The sequence below is a fragment of the Schistocerca americana genome, chromosome 6 (genome assembly GCF_021461395.2).
Source record: "Schistocerca americana isolate TAMUIC-IGC-003095 chromosome 6, iqSchAmer2.1, whole genome shotgun sequence".
Taxonomy (NCBI): domain Eukaryota; kingdom Metazoa; phylum Arthropoda; class Insecta; order Orthoptera; family Acrididae; genus Schistocerca; species Schistocerca americana.
Window position 1 is genome coordinate 559,977,319 of NC_060124.1, and position 21,486 is coordinate 559,998,804.

General features: G+C 41.9%; 1 protein-coding gene across 2 annotated transcripts in view; it reads right to left on the reverse strand.

Annotated features, from left to right (window-relative positions):
* Positions 1–21,486, reverse strand: part of LOC124619201 (poly [ADP-ribose] polymerase tankyrase) — a 301,869-nt gene that overhangs the window by 159,908 nt on the left and 120,475 nt on the right. For both annotated transcript variants that reach the window (XM_047145420.1, XM_047145419.1), the window contains exons 6-7: positions 19,908–20,109; positions 12,349–12,489 (exon numbers count right to left, since the gene is read on the reverse strand). In XM_047145420.1, the coding sequence (XP_047001376.1) occupies positions 12,349–12,489; positions 19,908–20,109 (343 nt within the window). The remainder of the gene's footprint in view (positions 1–12,348; positions 12,490–19,907; positions 20,110–21,486) is intronic.

Consider the following 21,486-nt stretch of genomic DNA (forward strand, 5'->3'; position numbering starts at 1 on the left):
CCGATGGCAATGGTATCGTCCAGCAGGATAAATGCCAATGTTACAGTGCCAGATTCGTGCTACAGAGGTTTTGAGGAGCACGATAGTTAACGTACATTGATGTCTTGGTCAGCGAAGGCCCCTGATCTGTACCCATTAGAACCATACAGGGCGCCGGATGGATAACCACAAACCAAAGTCCCATAATATGCAGGAATTGCATGACCTGTTAGTATACATCTGGCGATACGTATCTCTGGAAACCAATCAAGGTCTTGTAGAATCCAAGCAAAGTAAAATCACTACTGTATTATGTTTGGATGGGGACCAGAACACTATTAAACACGTGGTCATTAGGTTTTGGCTCATCAGTGTATATTCAGTGTTGTTGTTGTTGTTGTGGTCTTCAGTCCTGAGACTGGTTTGATGCAGCTCTCCATGATACTCTATCCTGTGCAAGCTGCTTCATCTCCCAGTACTTACTGCAACCTACATCCTTCTGAATCTGCTTAGTGTATTCATCTCTTGGTCTCCCTCTACGATTTTTACCCTTCACGCTGCCCTCAAATGCTAATTTGTGATCCCTTGATGCCCCAGAACATGTCCTACCAACCGGTCCCTTCTTCTTGTCAAGTTGTGCCACAAACTCCTCTTCTCCCCAATTCTATTCAATACCTCCTCATTAGTTATGTGATCTACCCATCTAATCTTCAGCATTCTTCTGTAGCACCACATTTCGAAAGCTTCTATTCTCTTTTTGTCCAAACTATTTATCGTCCATGTTTCACTTCCATACATGGCTACACTCCATACGAATACTTTCAGAAACGACTTCCTGACACCTAAATCAATACTCGATGTTACGAAATTTCTCTTCTTCAGAAACGCTTTCCTTGCCATTGCCAGTCTACATTTTATATCCTCTCTACTTCGACCATCATCATTTATTTTGCTCCCCAAATAGCAAAACTCCTTTACTACTTTAATTGTCTCATTTATTAAACTAATTCCCTCAGCATCACCCGACTTAATTCTTTCAGCATCACCTGATTTAGTTGACTACATTCCATTAGCCTCGTTTTGCTTCTGTTGATGTTCATCTTATATCCTCCTTTCACGACACTGTCCATTCCGTTCAACTGCTCTTCCAAGTCCTTTGCTGTCTCTGACAGAATTACAATATCATCGGCGAACCTCAAAGTTTTTATTTCTTCTCCATGGATTTTAATACCTACTCCGAATTTTTCTTTTGTTTCCTTTACTGCTTGCTCAATCAGGGTGTATACGGGGACAAGGAAAAAAATTCCCGGATTTCTCCCGGATATCCCATTTAAAAAATATGCTTTTTCCCAGGCGAAAATACACTTTTTCCGTGCTAAGTGACAGTACGTTTTCCATAGATTTTCCTTCGGAACTGTAAAGCTTATCAATCCTTTGAATGGTTAACGTTTTATACAATCGCGTAGAACTTCCCAGGAAAAAAGAGAAAAGGCGGGGCAGAGAAGTTTTGGAAAGACCTTTGTTTTGCAGCAACATATAAGCTGCATATTTTCGTATTATGAAAGTATAAATTCGAAATGCACCAAACACAGCGCGTTAGTTTCCGGAGCGTTGAAACCGAGGTTGATATGTCCTTTTGTAAGCGAGTCATATCTCAAGCCACGAGATCTCGCCAGCCGATGACAGCAGCTATTCAGAGCATAGGACACGTGTTTTAGTCAGCCAATAGCAACATCACTTGTTACATAGCGCGAACACACAAGACGAAATGTTAACGGTTTACATTAATGTACACAGTACCGTATATGTACAACAGAAGCTAAGCTTTCACATGTAATATTGATCTTTTTTTGCGTGTGTTATACTTTAATATACATCACACAAATGTGCCAGTAAATTTAAAATTGTGACATAAATGTCTCGCGGCTCAAAATTTTTGTAAGTGGCTGGTCCTCAAACTGTTCAGTTTGGAACGCTCTGTGATTCAGATATCCATCCCACTTTCTCACACGTAACATAATTCATCTTGGGTAAAAAGAAATTTACTTTGAAAGTAATGCTTTTCTAACCACCGTTCGCAATACTATCCGGAGACTGTTAGAAATAGGTTCGATTTACCAGTTGCCAGAGAGTGCCACAAAACAGACATTATTGTGCGTGTGCAACTGGAGTGGTGTAGGAAGCCCGCATGTCCGTGTGTATAAAGCACTAAGAGAGCTTACATTCCACCATAAAAGAAACAGGGCATCAGAGGATACTCCAAAGAGCATCGGAATTTCGTAAACCATACTAAAACGCATAATTCAGCTTGAAGTGCAAATTGGCTTTTTCCAGATTCACAATGAAGCAGGTCCCATCTGATATTAAGCTTTTCAGTGTAGTTTTTGGGATGTAAATTTTCTTGGAGTACCAGTACTATACGATCTCATTTTTGGTTCTTTATTATGGCATAATGCCATACATGGCAAAAGATGATAACGTGCACTTGAAATTCAGCGAACAGTTGAAACTAGACAATACTGTAGAATTAAAAAACACTTCGTTTCAAATAAAATGTTCGCCTCAGCGGAAAGATTGATCAAGCCAAATTTCTTTAGCAAACTTGCAAAAATAACTTCATTGTTCTGCAAGGTTATTAATGCTTGACTGCTACCAACTTGGAAATAAAATAAAATCAGAAAACTGAAATTAATAGTATATTCTTGCCCTCCGTAATTATGTGAATGTATTTTAATTCACTTGATAGCTCACGGCCACAGAAATCCGTTTTGCTTTCATTTGACGTAGGAGCTGTAAACGAAGAGAAGCGGCGAAATCACTTAACGTAAACACGGGTCACGTGCAGGTTAATCCCCTCCCCACAACAACTCAGACAACTCTGTGCAAGCGCGAATCTGGCAGCTAGGGCGCGCGAGTAAACTTTTTCTCGTTTGCATCTGGCTGCTTGCTGCTACTACCGATACAGCTGACAGCCAAACTACAAGTAGCGCCGTAGCGGGAAGCGGGAGAAGGTACTGCTTACAAGCGAGTCAAATGTGCATGCGCAACAGACCGCTGGCAATTGGTCAAACGAACCTAATGTGAACAGTTGTGACGTCATGCTCATAGCAAGCAGTTTATTGTTACGAAGAATTACAGTCTGCGCCCTACGGCCTTTGACATATTCTTGCTATTTGCAGACGCTTGTGCATGCACGGGGTTTTGTTGTAAATTGCACATTTCCTTTGCCACTAAAGTTTTATTTTCTCCCTCTCGTTTAGTTGGTTGTTTTGGGGAAGGAGACCAGACAGCGTGGTCATCGGTCTCATCGGATTAGGGAAGGATGGGGAAGGAAGTCGGCCGTGCCCTTTTAGAGGAACCATCCCAGCATTTGCCTGGAGTGATTTAGGGAAATCACGGAAAACCTAAATCAGGATGGCCGGACGCGGGATTGAACCGTCGTCCTCCCGAACGCGAGTCCAGTGTCTAACCACTGCGCCACCTCGCTCGGTCTCCCTCTCGTTTATATTTTATTGCTGCAGTATCATTCTCTAGTAGCAGGATACAATAACGTTCTTTGCTAGAAAATCAATTCTGCAGACAAAATTACAAAAATTTAACCGAAAGCTAAAACAATGAAAAATTCCCGGAATTCCGAAAAATTCCCGGGTTTTTCCCGGTTTTCTCCCGGATGAAAAAATTCCCGATTTCCTGGTTGTCCCGGGTCGTATACACTCTGTCAATATACAGATTGAATAACATCGGGGATAGGCTACAACCCTGTCTCACTCCCTTCCCAACCGCTGCTTCCCTTTCATGCCCCTCGACTCTTCTAGCTGCCATCTGGTTTCTGTACAAATTGAAAATAGCTTTTCGTTCCCTGTATTTTACCCCTGCCACCTTCAGAATTTGAGAGTATTCCAGTCAACATTGTCAAAAGCTTTCTCTAAGTCTACAAATGCTAGAAACGTAGGTTTGCCTTGCCTTAATCTTTCTTCTAAGATAAGTCGTAAGGTCAGTATTGCCTCACGTGTTTGAACATTTCTACAGAATCCAAACCAATCTTTCCCGAGGTCAGCTTCTATCAGTTTTTCCATTTGTCTGTAAAGAATTCACATTAGTATTTTGCAGCTGTGACTTATTAAACTGATAGTTCGGTAATTTTCACATCTGTCAACACCTGCTTTCTTTGGGGTTGGAATTATTATATTCTTCTTGAAGTCTGAGGGTATTTCGCCTGTCTCATACATCTTGCTCACCAGATGGTTGAGTTTTGTCAGGACTGGCTCTCCCAAGGCCATCAGTAGTTCTAATGGAATGTTGTCTACTCCTGGGGTCATGTTTCGACTTAGGTCATTCAGTGCTCTGTCAAACTCTTCACGCAGTATCATATCTCCCATTTCATCTTCATTTACATCCTCTTCCATTCCGATAATATTGTCCTCAAGTACATCGCCCTTGTATAGACCCTCTATATACTCCTTCCACCTTTCTGCTTTCCCTTCTTTGCTTAGAACTGGGTTTCCATCTGAGTTCTTGATATTCATACAAGTGGCTCTCTTTTTTCCAAAGGTCTCTTTAATTTTCCTGTAGGCAGAGTCTATCTTGCCCCTAGTGAGATAAGCCTCTACCTCTTTACATTTGTCCTCTAGCCATCCCTGCTTAGCCATTTTACACTTCCTGTTGATCTCATTTTTGAGACGCTTGTATTCCTTTTTGCCTGCTTCATTTACTGCATTTTTATATTTTCTGTGTTAGCAAATTCCTATTCTTCAGAAACACTTCTCTTTTCCTTGCCGTTCTACATTTTATACTCTCTCTATTTTGGACATCTTCAGTTTTTTGCTGCCCAAACAGGAAAACTCATCTACTACTTTTATTGTCTCATTTCTAATCTAGTTCCCTCAGCATCACTATGCATTTGACTACTTTTCATTACCGTTATTTTGCTTGTGTCGATTTTGTTCATCTGCTCTTCCAAGTCCTTTGCTGTCTCTGACAGGATCACAATGTCCCCTCCCTGAACTTTAATTAATACTCCAAATTTTTCTTCAGTTTCCTTTACTGCATACTCAATATACAGATTGAATAACGTAAGGGATAGGCTACAACCCTGTCTCACTCCGTTCTCCAACATGTTACCACCTAATGCAGCGGGGGTAGGTAGGGACCAAGGTAGTTGGCAAAGGAGGTACAGTTGAGGATGCCCCAAACCCTGCATGCTGCGGTAGACACTAACCACCCGGTCCTCGTCATGAAAGTGGTATAGAGTGCTATACCTGAAAATATAAACCAATTTCACAGAGGAAATGGAAAACCTATCCAGCTGTCCATGAATCATCCGCCAATATTGGAGATAATCAAAATATCCACGGGTGTACTGCCGGTCTACAGTGTCCAACGGGCACAATATTTCGGCGATTATACATGTTGCCATCATGAGGCGAACTGACGGACTGAGCTCCTGTGAACGTACGCTATGGCTGCTCAGAGGGAACTGGGTCCGGTTGCGGCGGCGGCCGATTTAAATACCCTCCGCCCGTGGCGCGCTCCCTCCACTGTCCGTGGCCCGCACCACGGTCGCGCGGTAGAACAGATTGCGACGGCGTCTGAGATGACGTCAGTGTGATGGCTCTGTCCGCCGTGGTCTTCACAACTATACGTTTGCTCGATTTACTCTTGATTAACACAATCGCTGATTCCCAAGCCTTGCTAGTGAGCGCTCCATGTCTGACGCAGAGAGTCTACCCCAGGAATTGGAACACCTGAGAACTGTATTTCAAAAAATGGGTACTCAGAGTGGCAGATTCAACGTGCTCTCCGCCCAACCACTACAGCACGACCTGTGGAGATGGATGAAATCACGAGGGAGGAGGTAGGCACTGCGTTTATTCCATATACAGGCGCACTCTCGGGGAAAATCGCCCGCATATTGAAGAAACACCGGGTCGGAACTGTGTTTTGTCCTCCGAACAAAACTCGTGCACTGGTGGGGAGTGCCAAAGATGACCTTGGTTTGAAGAAGGCCGGCGTGTACCAGATTCTGTGTCAATGTGGCAAGTCGTATATTGGTCAGACGATGCGTACCGTCGAGGATCGATGCCGTGAACGCCAGAGGCACACTCGACTGATGTATCCGAGCAAGTCAGCGGTCGCTGAACATTGTTTGTCGGAAAATCACGCTATGGAGTATGAATGCATGAAGATTCTGGTACAGACGTCGAGATACTGGGGCAGCGTTGTTAGAGAGGCCATCGAAATTCGCACCAATGACGACCTCATAAACCGTGACTGTGGCTATAATCTTAGCAAGGCTTGGGAACCAGCGATTGGGTTAATCAAGAGTAAATTGAGCAAACGTATAGTTGTGATGACCATGGCGGACAGAGCCATCACACCGACGTCATCTCAGACGCCATCGCAATCTGTTCTACCGCACGACCGTGGTGCGGGGTGTGGACAGAGGAAGGAGCGCGCCACAGGCAGAGGGTATTAGCAAGACTATCAAGCAAATCTGGGACAAGTAATTGCTTCTCTAGCCAAACAGATGGCCAGTTTATTTTGTGGGATACCCACATGATATGCAGGGCATGTGGGAGAAAAAACAGAGAGCACGTTCTAAGTGAGTTAGGTGGAGGACCTGCCAGAGGGCCTCAAGACACATTCCAACTGGTAATACCACTAGAGTGTGGGTGCCAGGAGATTGATGCCCCTTGCATGCAGAAATAATTTTGTAAGTTAGATGATTAAAAGAAATTATAGGTATGTGATTGCATAAGCAAGCAAGAGTTAATAGTGTCATACCTGAGGAGGTAAATCCAGGCTTCCCGGTTTCAGCAAAAAGACTGCCTATCAGACTACTCCAAAAGGTGCCAGCAGTCAGTCTTACTCCACAATGATGGACTGAGTTTATTCATTTCAAAGCTGAAGGTGCCATGACACCATTAATGTGGCAATTGTAAACCAATCAGACCCAGACCAGAGCCCAATACACATGGAATGGAATAGTGTGAGCTGCATCCCAAGACTTATGTGCAAGGAAAAAGAGTGTTAATCCTTTGACTGCTGTGGATACTCCTGTGCTCCCTAGGTGTTTAGGAAATGTTGAAATGAGGTCACTGGGTTTTTCCTTAAATGTTGTCAAAGTGTTTATACACCCCGTTCTGTCCGCCTCTCACTGCAACTGACAAGTTACTTCCGTATCTTGGTGAATAACAAAGTTCCGATTATTTATCATACAACATATGTGCCTCTTTTCATGCTATTATTTGCAAAAAAATTTCGATATCTTGAATAGTTTATGAAATACAACAATTGTTGTGACTACACGGTTCCCAATGTGCACGTACGCAAAAGGGCGTGTCGTGCATAGCCATCCAGCTGTTATAAAAATCAAGAATGAAGTATCATTCTGCTCTCAGTTTTAAACGAAATTTCAGTATGTTACCTACATTTCATACACAGTAATGTATGAGCTAAAATCAAGCATATTGGAAGTTTACGCAATGCGTTTTTACCTCTGCAAACTACCTAAAATTTTGGACAATGTTGTACTTAATTTGATGCAGCAAATAGTTTTATTAAAAATGGACCATTAGTATTTCATGGAAGCTGCCAACTCTGCATGGACAGAACTGTGTACATCATGTGCAAATGTTGGTCATATAGAAAAATCATTAACTCAAGAACGAAATTAAATATTGTTTCATTTTCAATTTTTAATAAAATTTTGAAATCTCATTTACATTTCATACACAACAGCATATGAGCTAAAATCAACCATATGCAAAGTTTACACAGTGTGTTTTTACCTCTGCAAACTCTTCAAAATATCGTGCAATGTTTTACTTAATTTGATGCAGCACATTAACTGTGATGAATAATAAAGAGAAATTCCATCCTTTATTAAACAAAGATGTCAGACTGTAAGATATGCAAAAATCCATTTTTTCCAGCCAATAGTTTTCTTAAAATCGAATGGTAACTGTTTCACAGAGGCCGAACATCGTCTTTCAATATAGGTAGTACCATTTGGCGAGCAGTATAGCGACAACAAAGCTACTTGGAATGCAGATAGCACATCTGTAGCAGAGAAAGGGTTAAACTTTTGCATGCAGTTAGTCTTCAGTTCATGAATATGTCAGGTTTTTATCACTAAGTGTCATGAAAATGGAGTCTGCGAAACGAAGTTCCCATGCATGGCTCTGGATCAGGACTGATTGTGGTACGACAACAGAAATGCACAACAGTGTGTGACTGATCATTTGTCAAACAGAGTTCACCAGCTCACTGGTGGCGATGCAGAAGAGAGTAAAAGTCAGTATGGAGCCCTGTGGGACGCTGTCCTCCATTCTCTTGAACCTGTGGAGAACTGAGTGATGCACCAATTCTAACCTGAAACAACTGTGGGGATAAAAATTAACAAATAAAAAGTAGTGGGTAGCCTTTTAAGCCCCACTCAAGGAGGATAAGTAAAATGCAATCGTGTCAAGCTGTGTCGGAGGGAGGGACAGAGGGAGGGAGGGGGAGGGGGAGGGAGGAGGGAGGGGGGAGGGAGGAGGGAGAGAGGAGGGAGGGGGGAGGGAGGGAGGAGGGAGGGGGGGAGGGAGGAGGGAGGGGGGAGGGAGGGGGATGGAGGGGGGGAGGGAGGGGGATGGAGGGGGGAGGGAGGGGGGATGGAGGAAGGAGGGAGGAGGGGGAGGGAGGGAGGGGGAGGGAGGTAGGGAGGGGGAGGGAGGTAGGTAGGGAGGGGGTGAGAAAGAGAGGGGGGGCAATGTGATGTTGGCATTTACAAAAAGCAGACTGACCCTCTCAGAAACCACACTGACAAGGGGTCAAAAGGCTTCAAGATTTGAGAACCCAATATAAGCACTGACCTACCATTCTATCAAGCAGATTGCAACGCACACTCGCAAGGCTAATTGGACAGTAGGGACAGTAGTTATTGACAGATATTAGATCTTTGCCAATTTTAGGGACTGGGACAATGGTACTATTTTGTCATTATGAAGGAAAAACACTTTCTACGCAAATATGGTTGAAGACCTGACCAGATGGAGTCTCTGAGTACATCAGGTGATGTATTATCTGATTATGAATCTAATCAGTGCCTGGGGCTGTATCGTGTGATGAGTCAAGAGCCTGAAGCAGCTCTCTATCAGTGAAAGGTTCATTATATAATTTGGTGTGACACATGATGAAGGATAGGTTGATTTCTTCAAATTGTCTTTTCTGTATCTGAAATGTAGCCGGGCAAGAAGAGGATGCTGACTATCACAAGCTGGGATGCAACGTGTTCAGCAAAGATTGATGCATCAGTTCAAATACCACCATGAGGGAAAAGATCTGGAGTAGTTGTTGATCTCTGGTGGCTCAGAGACTACAGACCTTGGCCAACATCTGGGATAAAGAGGTGTATGATACTAAAGATGAGATTTAGCAATTCCAGCATTCCTTCTTACTGTATTTAATTAGATAGTGATCCTTAAGAGTGAAGCTGTTTGAAAGTTATGAGTGTGGTCTTTGAAGGATAATACTTGAGATTTTGCAGGGCCCTTCGATGACCCTGAATAGCTTTTGCAATGCCTTTGGTCCACCACAGCACTGGCCAGGACCTGAAGAATTGGGAATAGCACCACCAGTGGCATGGATGATCACATCACAGACATTTCCCACAACCTCATAAATGCAATCTGGCATGGGTGGTGAAGTCTCCACCACCAGGAAGACATATACCTAAAGTGCTGACATATAAATACCTACATCATGAGCATGAAATACGGCTTCCACTGCAGTGGAAACGTAAGAATCTCTCCTCAATAGTGCAAATGAATGTGCCGGTATCTATCTTGTAGTGTTGCTGTCCTCAACGTATTGATGTATGAACAGAATTCCTCACCTTTCCAAATGTTCATGTAGTTCTTCATCTATCAGTAACATTAGGTCCCAATGAAAAAGTAATCCCTGTAAAATATCAAGTTTCTTATAGGAAGTGATGTGACAGGTACATCGCCAAGTTTTTTTTTTTTTAATAAAAATGGAAATGTCGTGTGGCTAGGGCCTCCCGTCGGGTAGACCGTTCGCCTGGTGCAGGTCTTTCGATTTGACGCCACTTCGGCGACCTGCGCGTCGATGAGGATGAAATGATGATGATTAGGACAACACAACACCCAGTCCCTGAGCGGAGAAAATTTCCGACCCAGCCGGGAATCGAACCCGGGCCCTTAGGATTGACAGTCTGTCACACTGACCACTCAGCTACCGGGACGGACTTTTTTTTAATGAGAGTAATGGTCAGAACTGGGTAGGATTTTCCATCTCAATTAAGGTAGACCCACTTCATAATTTACGGAGGGCCTAAGAGTTTGCCGAATACATTTCAATATTCTACACGAATAACATTGATTTTCAGTTCGGAGGAATCATAGTGTCAGTGCTGTTACCTCCTTCCTATTTGCACGTAGTATAAGGTACCATTGCTCAAAAGAGGCTATGTAGTAATCTATCACCTCAAGTCTTGAAATATGAATAAAAGTTACAGTTCTTTCTTGAAGGGACAGTTGAGAATTCTTAATATATATTATGCAATCGCATAATTGATGGCCAATGCAAATTTACTTTGGAATAGTATTATGACGCACAAAAAGATTTAGCTGACAATGAAAGAGTGAACAATTACAATTATCACAAGATGATCTGTATGGGAGTCGTCGTCATTTCGTAAATCAAGATGCAGTTTGTCCAAAATTTGCAAGCATAGGACAGATGATGAAACTGGTGGTACAAATAGGAAACTTTCTGCAGCATCCATTTCAAAAATTTTTGCTGGAACTGAACAAAGAGTATGGAGATGGTTCAAATGTCTCTGAGCACTATGCGACTTAACTCTGAGGTCATCAGTTACCTAGAACTTAGAACTAATTAAACCTAACTAACCTAAGGACATCACACACCTCCATGCCCGAGGCAGGATTCGAACCTGTGACCATGGCGGTCGCTCGGCTCCAGACTGGAGCGCCTAGAACCGCACGGCCACTCTGGCGGGCAGTATGGAGATGTTATGTGTAACTGTGAAGTACATTGCTTAAGTCAAGGGGCATGCCTAGAACAATTTTTCGATTTAAGACCCATTATTCGAGAATTTCTGAAGGAAAAGGAAAGCACTAAGGCAAACTAGAAGATTCGGACTGGCTTCCACACCTCACATTATTCGTGAACTTTGCTGCACATATGAACACCCACAGCAACATGTTGCATGGAGAGAAGTAACTTATTTCTGATTTGAAGGGGAAAGTCAATGCACATAATATATTAAAAAAAAGAACTGCATTGTGGAGGAGACAACATCTGACAAATAACACCGTCCATTTCCCTAAGCTCTCTTTTGTTAAAGAAAATGTGAATTTTGAAGACATCACTGTAGCACTGAAAGGAGTGAATTAGAGGAATAGTTTTCTAAATGTTTTTTGGAACACTGACAATCTCAAATCTGTGTCTGAGCTATTTTTGAGACACATTTTACCATTTCAATTCAAAGTGCCCCTGTGTATGTACAGATGGAAGTAATTCCTATTTTAATGACAAATTCTTTTATGTTATAACCATCCAAGAGTACTACGAAGTTTTTTTCGGGAAAAGTTTACATGTCTCCATAATGAGGCTGCAGACATATCAATGTTTCAATCAATATATGTATGTGAAAGATTTATTTTTATTATGAAACGTGACAAGTCACAATTATGTGGCAACCTGAGTAACAAAAATCTGCACAACTAGTTGCGTCTCTCTGTGTGCTGATGGTTTTTGTTGCATGTAAATTTTATTATGTCTTGAGCAAACCTAAAACAGTTAAATAATATTGAAAATTGGTTTTGTCTGTGGTCTATGTAATTGAGAAATGTGAAACCAAGCCGCATGCCATTCAATGTTCCTTGCACGACAGCACTGCCATTTACTGTGGCACGATCACTGTATCCCCTTCTTCCAGCTTGTTGTAGTAGTGGCAGAGTGTGGTCATACGAGAGAGCTCCCCATGCACGCGCCACAAGCATGTGGAATTCTCAGCTGCTCTTGATCTACACTATAACAGTAGCTTCTCAACAGACAGTTTAAAAGTTTTTAACTCTTTCACTGAAACATACAGCCTGGCAAACAATGCAAATGGCCTACAACAAATGAAATTCTGCAATTCTAGAAGCGATAAAAAATAGTAACCAAATCCTGGGTGGAATTCCTCTATTGTAACTTAAGAAGTTACCATTCTTGCTCCTCTCTTACTCCTTACTAAAAATACAGCAGAAAAATAAATACTATGATTTTATGATAAGAAATTATCCATACTTATTAAAAACCTTTGCAACATAAAAATTATTTATATTCCAAAAAACATACCTTGTAAAATTTTAAGAACATTCTCCGTAGCAACCTGTGTAGCAGTATATCCTTGTAAGGAAACAATGTTTGGGTCAACATTATACGACAATAAAATGCGGCAAGCTTGAAGATTATCATCACGTGCGCATCGGTGAAGAGCTGAAAAGAACAGTAACATATATTTATGCACAGGACTGACATTTCAAAATCACATGCACTGTAAACAATATAAGTGACATATAGAATGAGTAATATTATAGGAAAAAATATACACAGAAACGTTCAGATTAATACAAACCCTTATGAAAATAATGTGTAAAATTACAACAACTGCTTTCATATTTCTTATTACCCAATCCAACGCAAATTTTTTCTTGATGTTCCAGATATATTTCAGTCTTCAGCTATATGCAACCTTATTGCTTCTATGAGTTTTGTAACATTTGCCTACTTTCATTAGTCTTTCTTATCTCTTGGACTTCAACAAACAAATATCCTGGTCCGTCTATCAACTATATGCTTGGCTATATGCCTGGTTAACGTGCATTATATTTCCAATACCGTCATAAATACATCTTCCACCTCTGTACAGATCCATCCACACCTATATTTCACAAGAGCTCAAATTTCTCCAATTTCCCTTCATGATCTATTGGCAAGATTTATGTGGAAGGCAGTAATGTGTAGCCTGACTCTTCTTGGAATGAAGACCCACGGAATTTTAGCAGTAAACCTCTCAATGATGCATAATGGCCTCTTGGAGTGTATTCCATTACAATTTGATGAGCATCTTTGTGGTGCACTCACATTTATGAAGCAAATCATAACAAAACTGTTGCTATTCTTTGGAGTTTCTATATCTTTTCAATCAATCTTACCTGGTATAGGTCCAAAGACAAGCAATATTCAGTTGAACAAAGGTTTTGTAAGCTGCCTCTCACCCCAGCATCTGCTGCTTCTACAAACAGTTCGTGGATTTTTCCACTTTAGGTCTTACTAGATGTGTATTACCAGATATTTTATGGGTTTTGCAATTTCCAGTGACTGACTGGAAATTATATAAAAAAAATAATGAGCATTTCAACCTACTTATGCACAATACAGCACATTTATTTACATTGAGGGTCAACTGCCAGTCCCTGAAAAAAGTGTTGCACCACAGCAGGTTTCACTGTGTTTTGTTACAGCTTTCTAGAGTTCGGTTATTTCTATAAACAAAAGCAACATACATGAAGACAGGCACCCACACACTAACCAAAATTCCACTGTATTATCACCTTCTTATTGGTTTTTTCACTTTGATATAACCCTGTTTTCATGTTAATTTTATTTCATTTTTCCTGCACTTACTCAGTTTTCATACTTTTTTTTCACTATACTTCATATTCTTCTTTATCTTCGGGTAATTGTGGTATCCCCCCCCCCCCCCCTCTCACACACACACACACACACACACACACACACACACACACACACACACACACACACACACACACAAAATCAACAGAAGTTTGGAATATCAGAGTGGACTACAATTTCTTATAGTACATCCGTATTATCAAAATAAATATAATTCCTCCTCCTGAAAACAAGCACAATTTTGGTTAGTTACAAAAAATCATTACAAAACAAAGCAGGATCTCTCCTAAGTGTAAATCCTGGAGAGAGAAAAAAAAAAAAAAAAAAAAAAAAAAAAAAAAAAAAAAAAAAAAAAAAAAAAAAAAAAAATTTGAAGATGTTTAGCTCATGACGACGATTATTAGTCTTTAGCAGTGAGTCTGTCCTCCCCGCAAACGGACGAGGTTCTTCCACTCTGTGAGGCATGCTTGGGATGAGAGCATCAAGTTTATCTTTGAGTATGAGGTGGCACTCCTCAATGGCAGCTTCAGTGAGGTTCTGAAGTTCGTCAGGTGGTCACCTTTAACAGGTCCCACACATCCTCAAGTGCATTCATATCTGGGAACTGTGATGGCCAATGCATTCAATGTTTGTTGCATCTTTGAACATACCAAGAGACTGCTAGAGTACAGTGCAATCTGGCTTTGTCATCGACTAGCATGAAGTTGTCACCGACTTCACATCTGCAGGGCCTTACAATCACCTATAGGACCTCTTGAAGGTAACAGGGACATGTCAAATTGCCGTAGATGGGAAGTAGAGAGGTCAGTCATCCCATCATTATTGCTGCCCAGAACATTGCACTTTCATTTGCAAAAAGATGGACTTCTTGAACATACCACGATTCCTGGTGCCATCTAGTGCTTCTATAAACCTTGACACCTCTAGTGTCAAGTCACAAAGCAACCCTGGTCTTGGCGGCAAAGGTGACATTACTCCATTCTGCAATGGTCCAATGTTGATGTGCAAGAGCCCAGGTTCTTCGATTGCGTCACTTCCTTTGGTTCAGTGTAAAACTTCTAAATGGCCATCTTGAATGAAGACCACCATGATGCAATCTTCTATGCAGTGATTGGTATGAGATACGAATCCCTGTTGCCCAGGAAAAGTCATTTCCAATGTATCTGGCAGTTGATATTGGGCACCTGCGAGCTGACAGTTGGAGGGAATGACCCTGCATTGGTGCTGTCACACAAGGACGACCTCTGCGAGCTCTATCATTCACGTTTCCCGTCTCTCTCTGTACTTTCTCAACACCTTAAGACACACCACTGTGAGTGACATGTAACCGATCGGCAACGTCTCTGTGTATGACGCATTGAAAGTAAAGCCATGATCGGCCTCTATCAAAGTGTTGTATGTGTCTATGTGGCATGTTACTGCAGCGCTGAATACAAACTGAAAGAAGCTGTTGCTGATACTGGTCTGCTCATGCTGTACCACTGCGGTAGCGGTACATTTACATGACTGGGAAATGGCCACAAAGCATGCCAGTAGTAAACACTGTTCAGTATATGGACTAACTGGATAATGCATGAAATGCAAAGGTCAATGAGACCTCTAGTATCATAGACTAAATTTTATGATAGTATTCCAAACTTATCTTAAGCAGTGTATTCTTTATCCTCCACTATGGGTTCTTGCTCCTTTCATCTCCACCAATACAGAAAAATTTATCTTATCCCTAGCCAGAACCCAGTTGTTCATAATATTCCAGCGTTGTTGCCTAGCTCATGGAATCTCCCAAAATGACCTGACTCTTAAACTACCCATCTCTGTCTGCACCCCGCCCTGCCACATAGCAATCCATCTGTTTAAATTCCATGAGTCTATCACCCTCACTGAACAACTACTGCTCCACCCACACAGCCCTCCTGCTCTGCAATCCCAAATTCCTGCATTCCGTCTCTCAGATACAACCCTTGCCCTCCAGGGACTAGGGCAGCATGCACATCACCTCAAAAAATTGCCCAAGCTATTCATCTCACATTCCTATCTTGGACTAACATTAACCACCACCACTACAAGAGCCTCCCATCCTCTGCATCCTCTCATAGTCGCCAAACCCTATCTTACAGACACACTGCATTTGCACATCCTCAGAATCCCTCCTGCCACCTATAGAACCCAGAGACTAAACAGACCCACACCCTGTCGTCAAAGGCCACAGCTCCACAGAGGTAGCAGTCCTTTCCAAAGGCCTTATCTTTTGCCCCATTCCCATATTAAATCATGCTGGACATGACCACAAGCTCCTCTCTTTCTCATAGTCCCCACAGTGGAAAAACGTTTGCCACTAACCCTACATTTCGGACTTTCTATCTAAAAACCAGTATGAACCTGGCCTTAATCAATTTATTTCATCTAAATATGATCTATCCCTATTGCCCACAAAAATCAACCCATGTTCACTTTCCAGAATTTCCTAACGTCTAACCTTGCCTTGTTATCTTTCCTCAAATCCCTAGCATGGGCACCAACCACAACTCTGCACAAATAATTGGAATCTACCACCTAAAAACAGATCAAGCTAATCGTACCTGCCAACAAAGGCTCCACAACTGTGGTTATGAAATGCAGGGATTACCTGGTAGAGGGACTCAGCCAGTTATCAGATACGTCCATTTGTAACCCATGCCACAGTAAGCCCTTTCCAGAAATCTGGCAGCATATTCAGTCCAACTTCAAATCCCTAGGCCTGTCCCAGAGCCCTGTGTCTACCTCCATTCTCACCCCCAACACTCCCTGCACTCCTACCTTCCACATGCTTTCTGAAGCACACAAACCCAACCACCCCAGAAACTCCTTTGTGGCTACTTACAGCACCCCCACATATGGAATTTCTGCTTTCTGGATCAACATCTTCAGCCTACACCCCATAACCTACACTCCTATATAAAGACACTAACCACTTCCTCAAATGACTCTCTACAGTTTCCGTCCCTTTGGAGCATGGCGCCCTACTCATCCCTATCAATACCACCTTCATCTACAGCAACCTCCTCAATGACCACAGCCTGCTATTGAACGCTCGTTTTCTGACTCCAAACTTATAACCTCCATCCTCGATGCCATGACCAACTACATCCTCACCCACAATCACTTCTCCTTTGAAGGCATTATCTGCAGTACATCCATGGGAACCCACATGGCACCGTTCTATGCCAATCTATTCATGGGTCATCTCAAAGAATACTTCCAGCTATCAGAATCCCCACCTAGTCCAGAAATAGGTCTCTCATTATATGAATGCATGGTGTGTGTTCTTTCAGACGTGACTGAAAGGAAAGACACCATGCAGAATCTACAGCTTTGAAACATTAAATGTAAATTGAAGGGATCTTCTGTCAGCTGCAGTGGGACATTACGCAGAATCAGAAGCAACGAGTGAATATGTGTACCAGACCAGGATTCGAAGCCGGAATCTCCTACTTAGTAGGCAGGCGGGTTAACCACTGCATCATCCAGGACACAGCATCACTGCAAATGCGCGGACTATCCTGGCATGCCTCATGGTTGATCCACATTCCCACTGAACACCACCTATCTGCAGTCCCTGTCCATTGACTCCATGTTCGCTACTCTGAGATTCCCACAGGAGACTGGACGTATTTCGCATTGGCACTGAAGAAGGTGGACCCAATGCCTGGCTGACCGTATCAATTATATGAATGCACACAGTCTGTTCTTTCGAACATGTCCCAGATGGCAAATTAGGTAATGAACTTACCTGGTAAGCAGGAGATCCCAGGTTTGAATCCCAGTCTGTTATACATTTTCTCTCATTGTTGCTGATTCCTCTTAATGTTCCGCTGGAGTTGGTAGCAGTGATCCCCTCCAATTCACATTTAATGTTCCACAGCTGCAGATTCTGTGCGGTGTCTGTTCTTTTGGACATGTCCAAAAGAGCAGACAGCACGCGCTCATACAACTGATACGCCTAGCTGGGCAATGGATTCACCTTCTTCAGTGCAGATGCACAAATATGTCCAACCTCCTGTGGGAATCGCAGAGTAGCAAACATGGAGTCAACGGACAGGGAATGACTGACAGGTGGCATTCGTTGGGAATGTGAGTCGGCCATGATGCACGCCGAAATAATCTGCACATCTGCGATAATGATGTGTTCTGGATGGCGCAGTGGTTAACGAACCTGCCTAGTAAGCAGGAGATCCTGGGTTCAAATTCCTGTTTGATACACTTTCCACATGTCGCTGCTGAGTCTGTGTAACGTCCCACTGCAGCTGACAGCAGTGTTCCCCTTCAATTTACATTTAAAGTCTCTCATGCCTAGGCTCCCTAGCCACCAACCATGCGCCATATACCCAATGTTGGGCCACATAGTAGCACCCCTCCTCAGGACTCTGTACCACCCAGCATTTGAATCATAGTCTCCACCAGCATTCCGACAAACTCTCGTCATGGCTTGAAATGAGGGATATCATTCCCACTTCTCTCATTGTGGTTTTGCACTGTCCACACACATTCTTGTCCCCCCCCCCCCCCCCCCCCCCAAATCTGAACCCCCATTACTCATTCTGGCAATGGTTGTTGCTTGCTTCGGATGTGGTTGCAGCTGGCTCTAGCATCCAGTGACGTGTGGATGAGCTGTGCATGTGTTTTGTTTTGTACATATCTGATAAGGGACTTAGTCCCTTAGCTAATAATACCTAGAAGTCTTTATCAATGTGTCTGTCTGCTCACTAAACATCTCCTCTATGTGGTGAATAGTGGTCTACCCTTTCCATATTATTTTTAAAAAATATAGATTTGCACTCATCACATACAGGAGGTGCTGAATGGTGGCAGGCAACCACACACTGTTATTCCAATCTGGATTTTCCATTGTATGAGTATACAGTAGGTCTGTTAAATAAAACTAATAAGCAATAATATTTGAAGAAGTAAACTATAACCATTGTGATTTCTACTAATGGGATAGCAAAACTAACCACAGACAAAACACATTGTTCCATAAAATTGTGTGTGAACTGCTGGATGTCTCCAACTTGCTGCCATGATATTTCAGTGAAGAGTCTTCTTGCCATCTTGAGGTGAACACTAATGAAAATGCACTGACCTCACGTCTTTAAGACCCCACTGGCACTTCTGTGATGTATTCAGTTGGCATTGTCCACATGCTGCTTGAGTGCATGTGCTACTGCTGCTAGTCTGAGCACTGCGCCGCATGCCCTTCATGGTGAAAGCTCACCTCATCAAAAAACGGCTATCAGTGTCCCTTATTAATTTAGATGGCAGCTTTCAGTTAAACTCTGCATGGAATCCTGTCATAGAAAAACCTCCTCATAGCCAGCATTGTTCTGTAATTGTACGGTATGAAGAAAATTTGATATGTGTATGGCAAGTTTTCATGAGAGGGGGCATGTAGTGCAGTGCAGATTTGCAACAGAATTGCATGTGCTTAAGTTGCATATGCACGACGTGAGCTGGATAAACCATGCACATGATGGCAGGATCTTAAATACATGAGCTCAGTGCATTTTCGTCAGTATTCACCTGAAGATGGCCAGAAACTCTGCACCGAAATATCGTGGCAGCAAGTTGCAGACATTTGGCAGTTTGCTCAAAATTTTATGGAACTGTTTTCATGCCGTTTTACAACACTCAGATGAGAAGCTAAGTTTTTACTTATTTAAAAAAATATTGTAAACCATTCATAATATTTGAACAAACATTTAGTAAATAATTATGAATGCAATATAAAACTGAATAAAAGGCATAGAAAATTCTGTATGCAATATAGAGGGCCAATGGTATTCAAATTTGTGAACCAAGAAACTTCAATCAAATTTGTTAATAGTTCAGATTTATGCAATGTTTCCCCTCTCACCCCACATTTATAATGAATAATCACTGTTTCTCCTAAGTTTGAATTAAGATAAATAATAAATCATATGTGCACTACTAAACAGCTTTTTATTAATAAAATTACTGTCTTATGAGGAAAACACGTAGCATAGAATTATGAGCCCTTTACATACTGTCAGAAGAATTAGACTCTGTGCACATTGCGACATACGTAGTGTTAGACCACATTTTCATGTGATTTTTACTATAAGCTTCTCTGTCATTGGAAAATTAACACAGTATCTTCTTACAACAAACAGTTTTTAATAAATGTGTTCTTATTCCTTTAACTGAAGAGTTCAACTAAATACCTGTCTGTCCTAATCCATCGACGGCATTAATTTTTGCTCCATGGCTTAGCAGTGCGCCTAATACATCATAATGTGAGTTGTCAGCTGCTATATGCAATGGAGTAAGAAAGTCTTTATTCTTTTCATTCAGATGAGCTCCTTTCCGAATAAGTGTCTCCATGACTTGCTTTCTTTTAGGATAAGGTGAAGCAACAGCACAATGCTGTGAAAGAAAGAGAGAGAGGTATAATTGTAGCTCATGGGAATAAAAATAAAAAGAGTACGTACACACACACACACACACACACACACACACACACACACACACACACACACACTTAAGTTTTATAGTAGCTCTAAGAATTTTCAATCTGAAATTATAATAAAAGATGATCTGTATCACAATGGGTAGCAATCACACATTCTCCATCTTACAACCAAGGACTTAGACCTTATTTAACTGAAGTTTGTACCCCACTTTTGTATTCTTTCAGAATATAAACAAACCTAACCATTCAAGTGCTTATAGTTGCTGGTTTCAATATGCTCCCAAATCTGCTTCTAATTTGCTGTCATTACCAATTAATTTTACACTTGCTACATTAATCCTAACAATACTAACACATTTTGAATGATATATATTACCAAGGAGAGAGGGTACTTCAACCTAAACTATTTGGGTTTAAAGTTTCACTGTAAAATTTAAAACATTTATGTAGTCTGGAAGAAGACATCATCACACACAATAAATTTTTTTTTCATATTTTTAAATTACACTAAAAACAATAACAACAAAATGCACCACAAAGAAATTATTTGAATGGGATGGAAATCGGTAGATGTGATGTACTTGTACACACAAGCAAATGATTACTATCAGAGAAAATCATAAAGTTGTTGGATATCTTCCTGAGAGGAGCTGTGACAAATCCCAAGCTGATTGGAGGGCCCTGCCCCTAATGCTCCAAATGTTCTGAATGGAACAGAGATCCGGTGACCTTGCTGGCCAAGGTACGTTTCTCAAGCAGGAAAATGAGCAGTTGTACCTCTCATTGTGTGCACGCAGGTATTATTGCTAAAACATATGCTCAGGATAGCTTGCCCTGAAGGGCAACAAAAAGGGGCAAAGAATACTGTTGATGTATCACTGTTCTGCAAGGGTGCTGCGTATGGTGACAGAAGGAGTCCTGCTATGTAATGAAAGGGCACCCCAGACTATCGCCCCTGGTTATAAGACTATATGGCGTGCGACAGTCAGGGATGTCAACTACCATTGACTTCTGAACACCAACAAGCCCATTTAAACTGGTGTTGGGCATATAGGGCCTGGAATTTCACTGATTGGAGTTGAAATGTCTTCAGTGATGAATCTCGCTTCAAACTGACCGATGACCAGGGAAGATGCATTTGGAGATGCACCGGACAGCAGTGATATGCCAACCTGACTGTTTCTGCCACATGGCCCGACAGCCTAGAGTGATGGTCTCAGGTGCCATTTCATTTATAGCAGGACCTCTTCAGTTGTCATCCACAGCACCCACACGGCACAGCGGTACATCGACCATATTCTACACCCCTTCTTGTTCCACTTTGCAGAAGC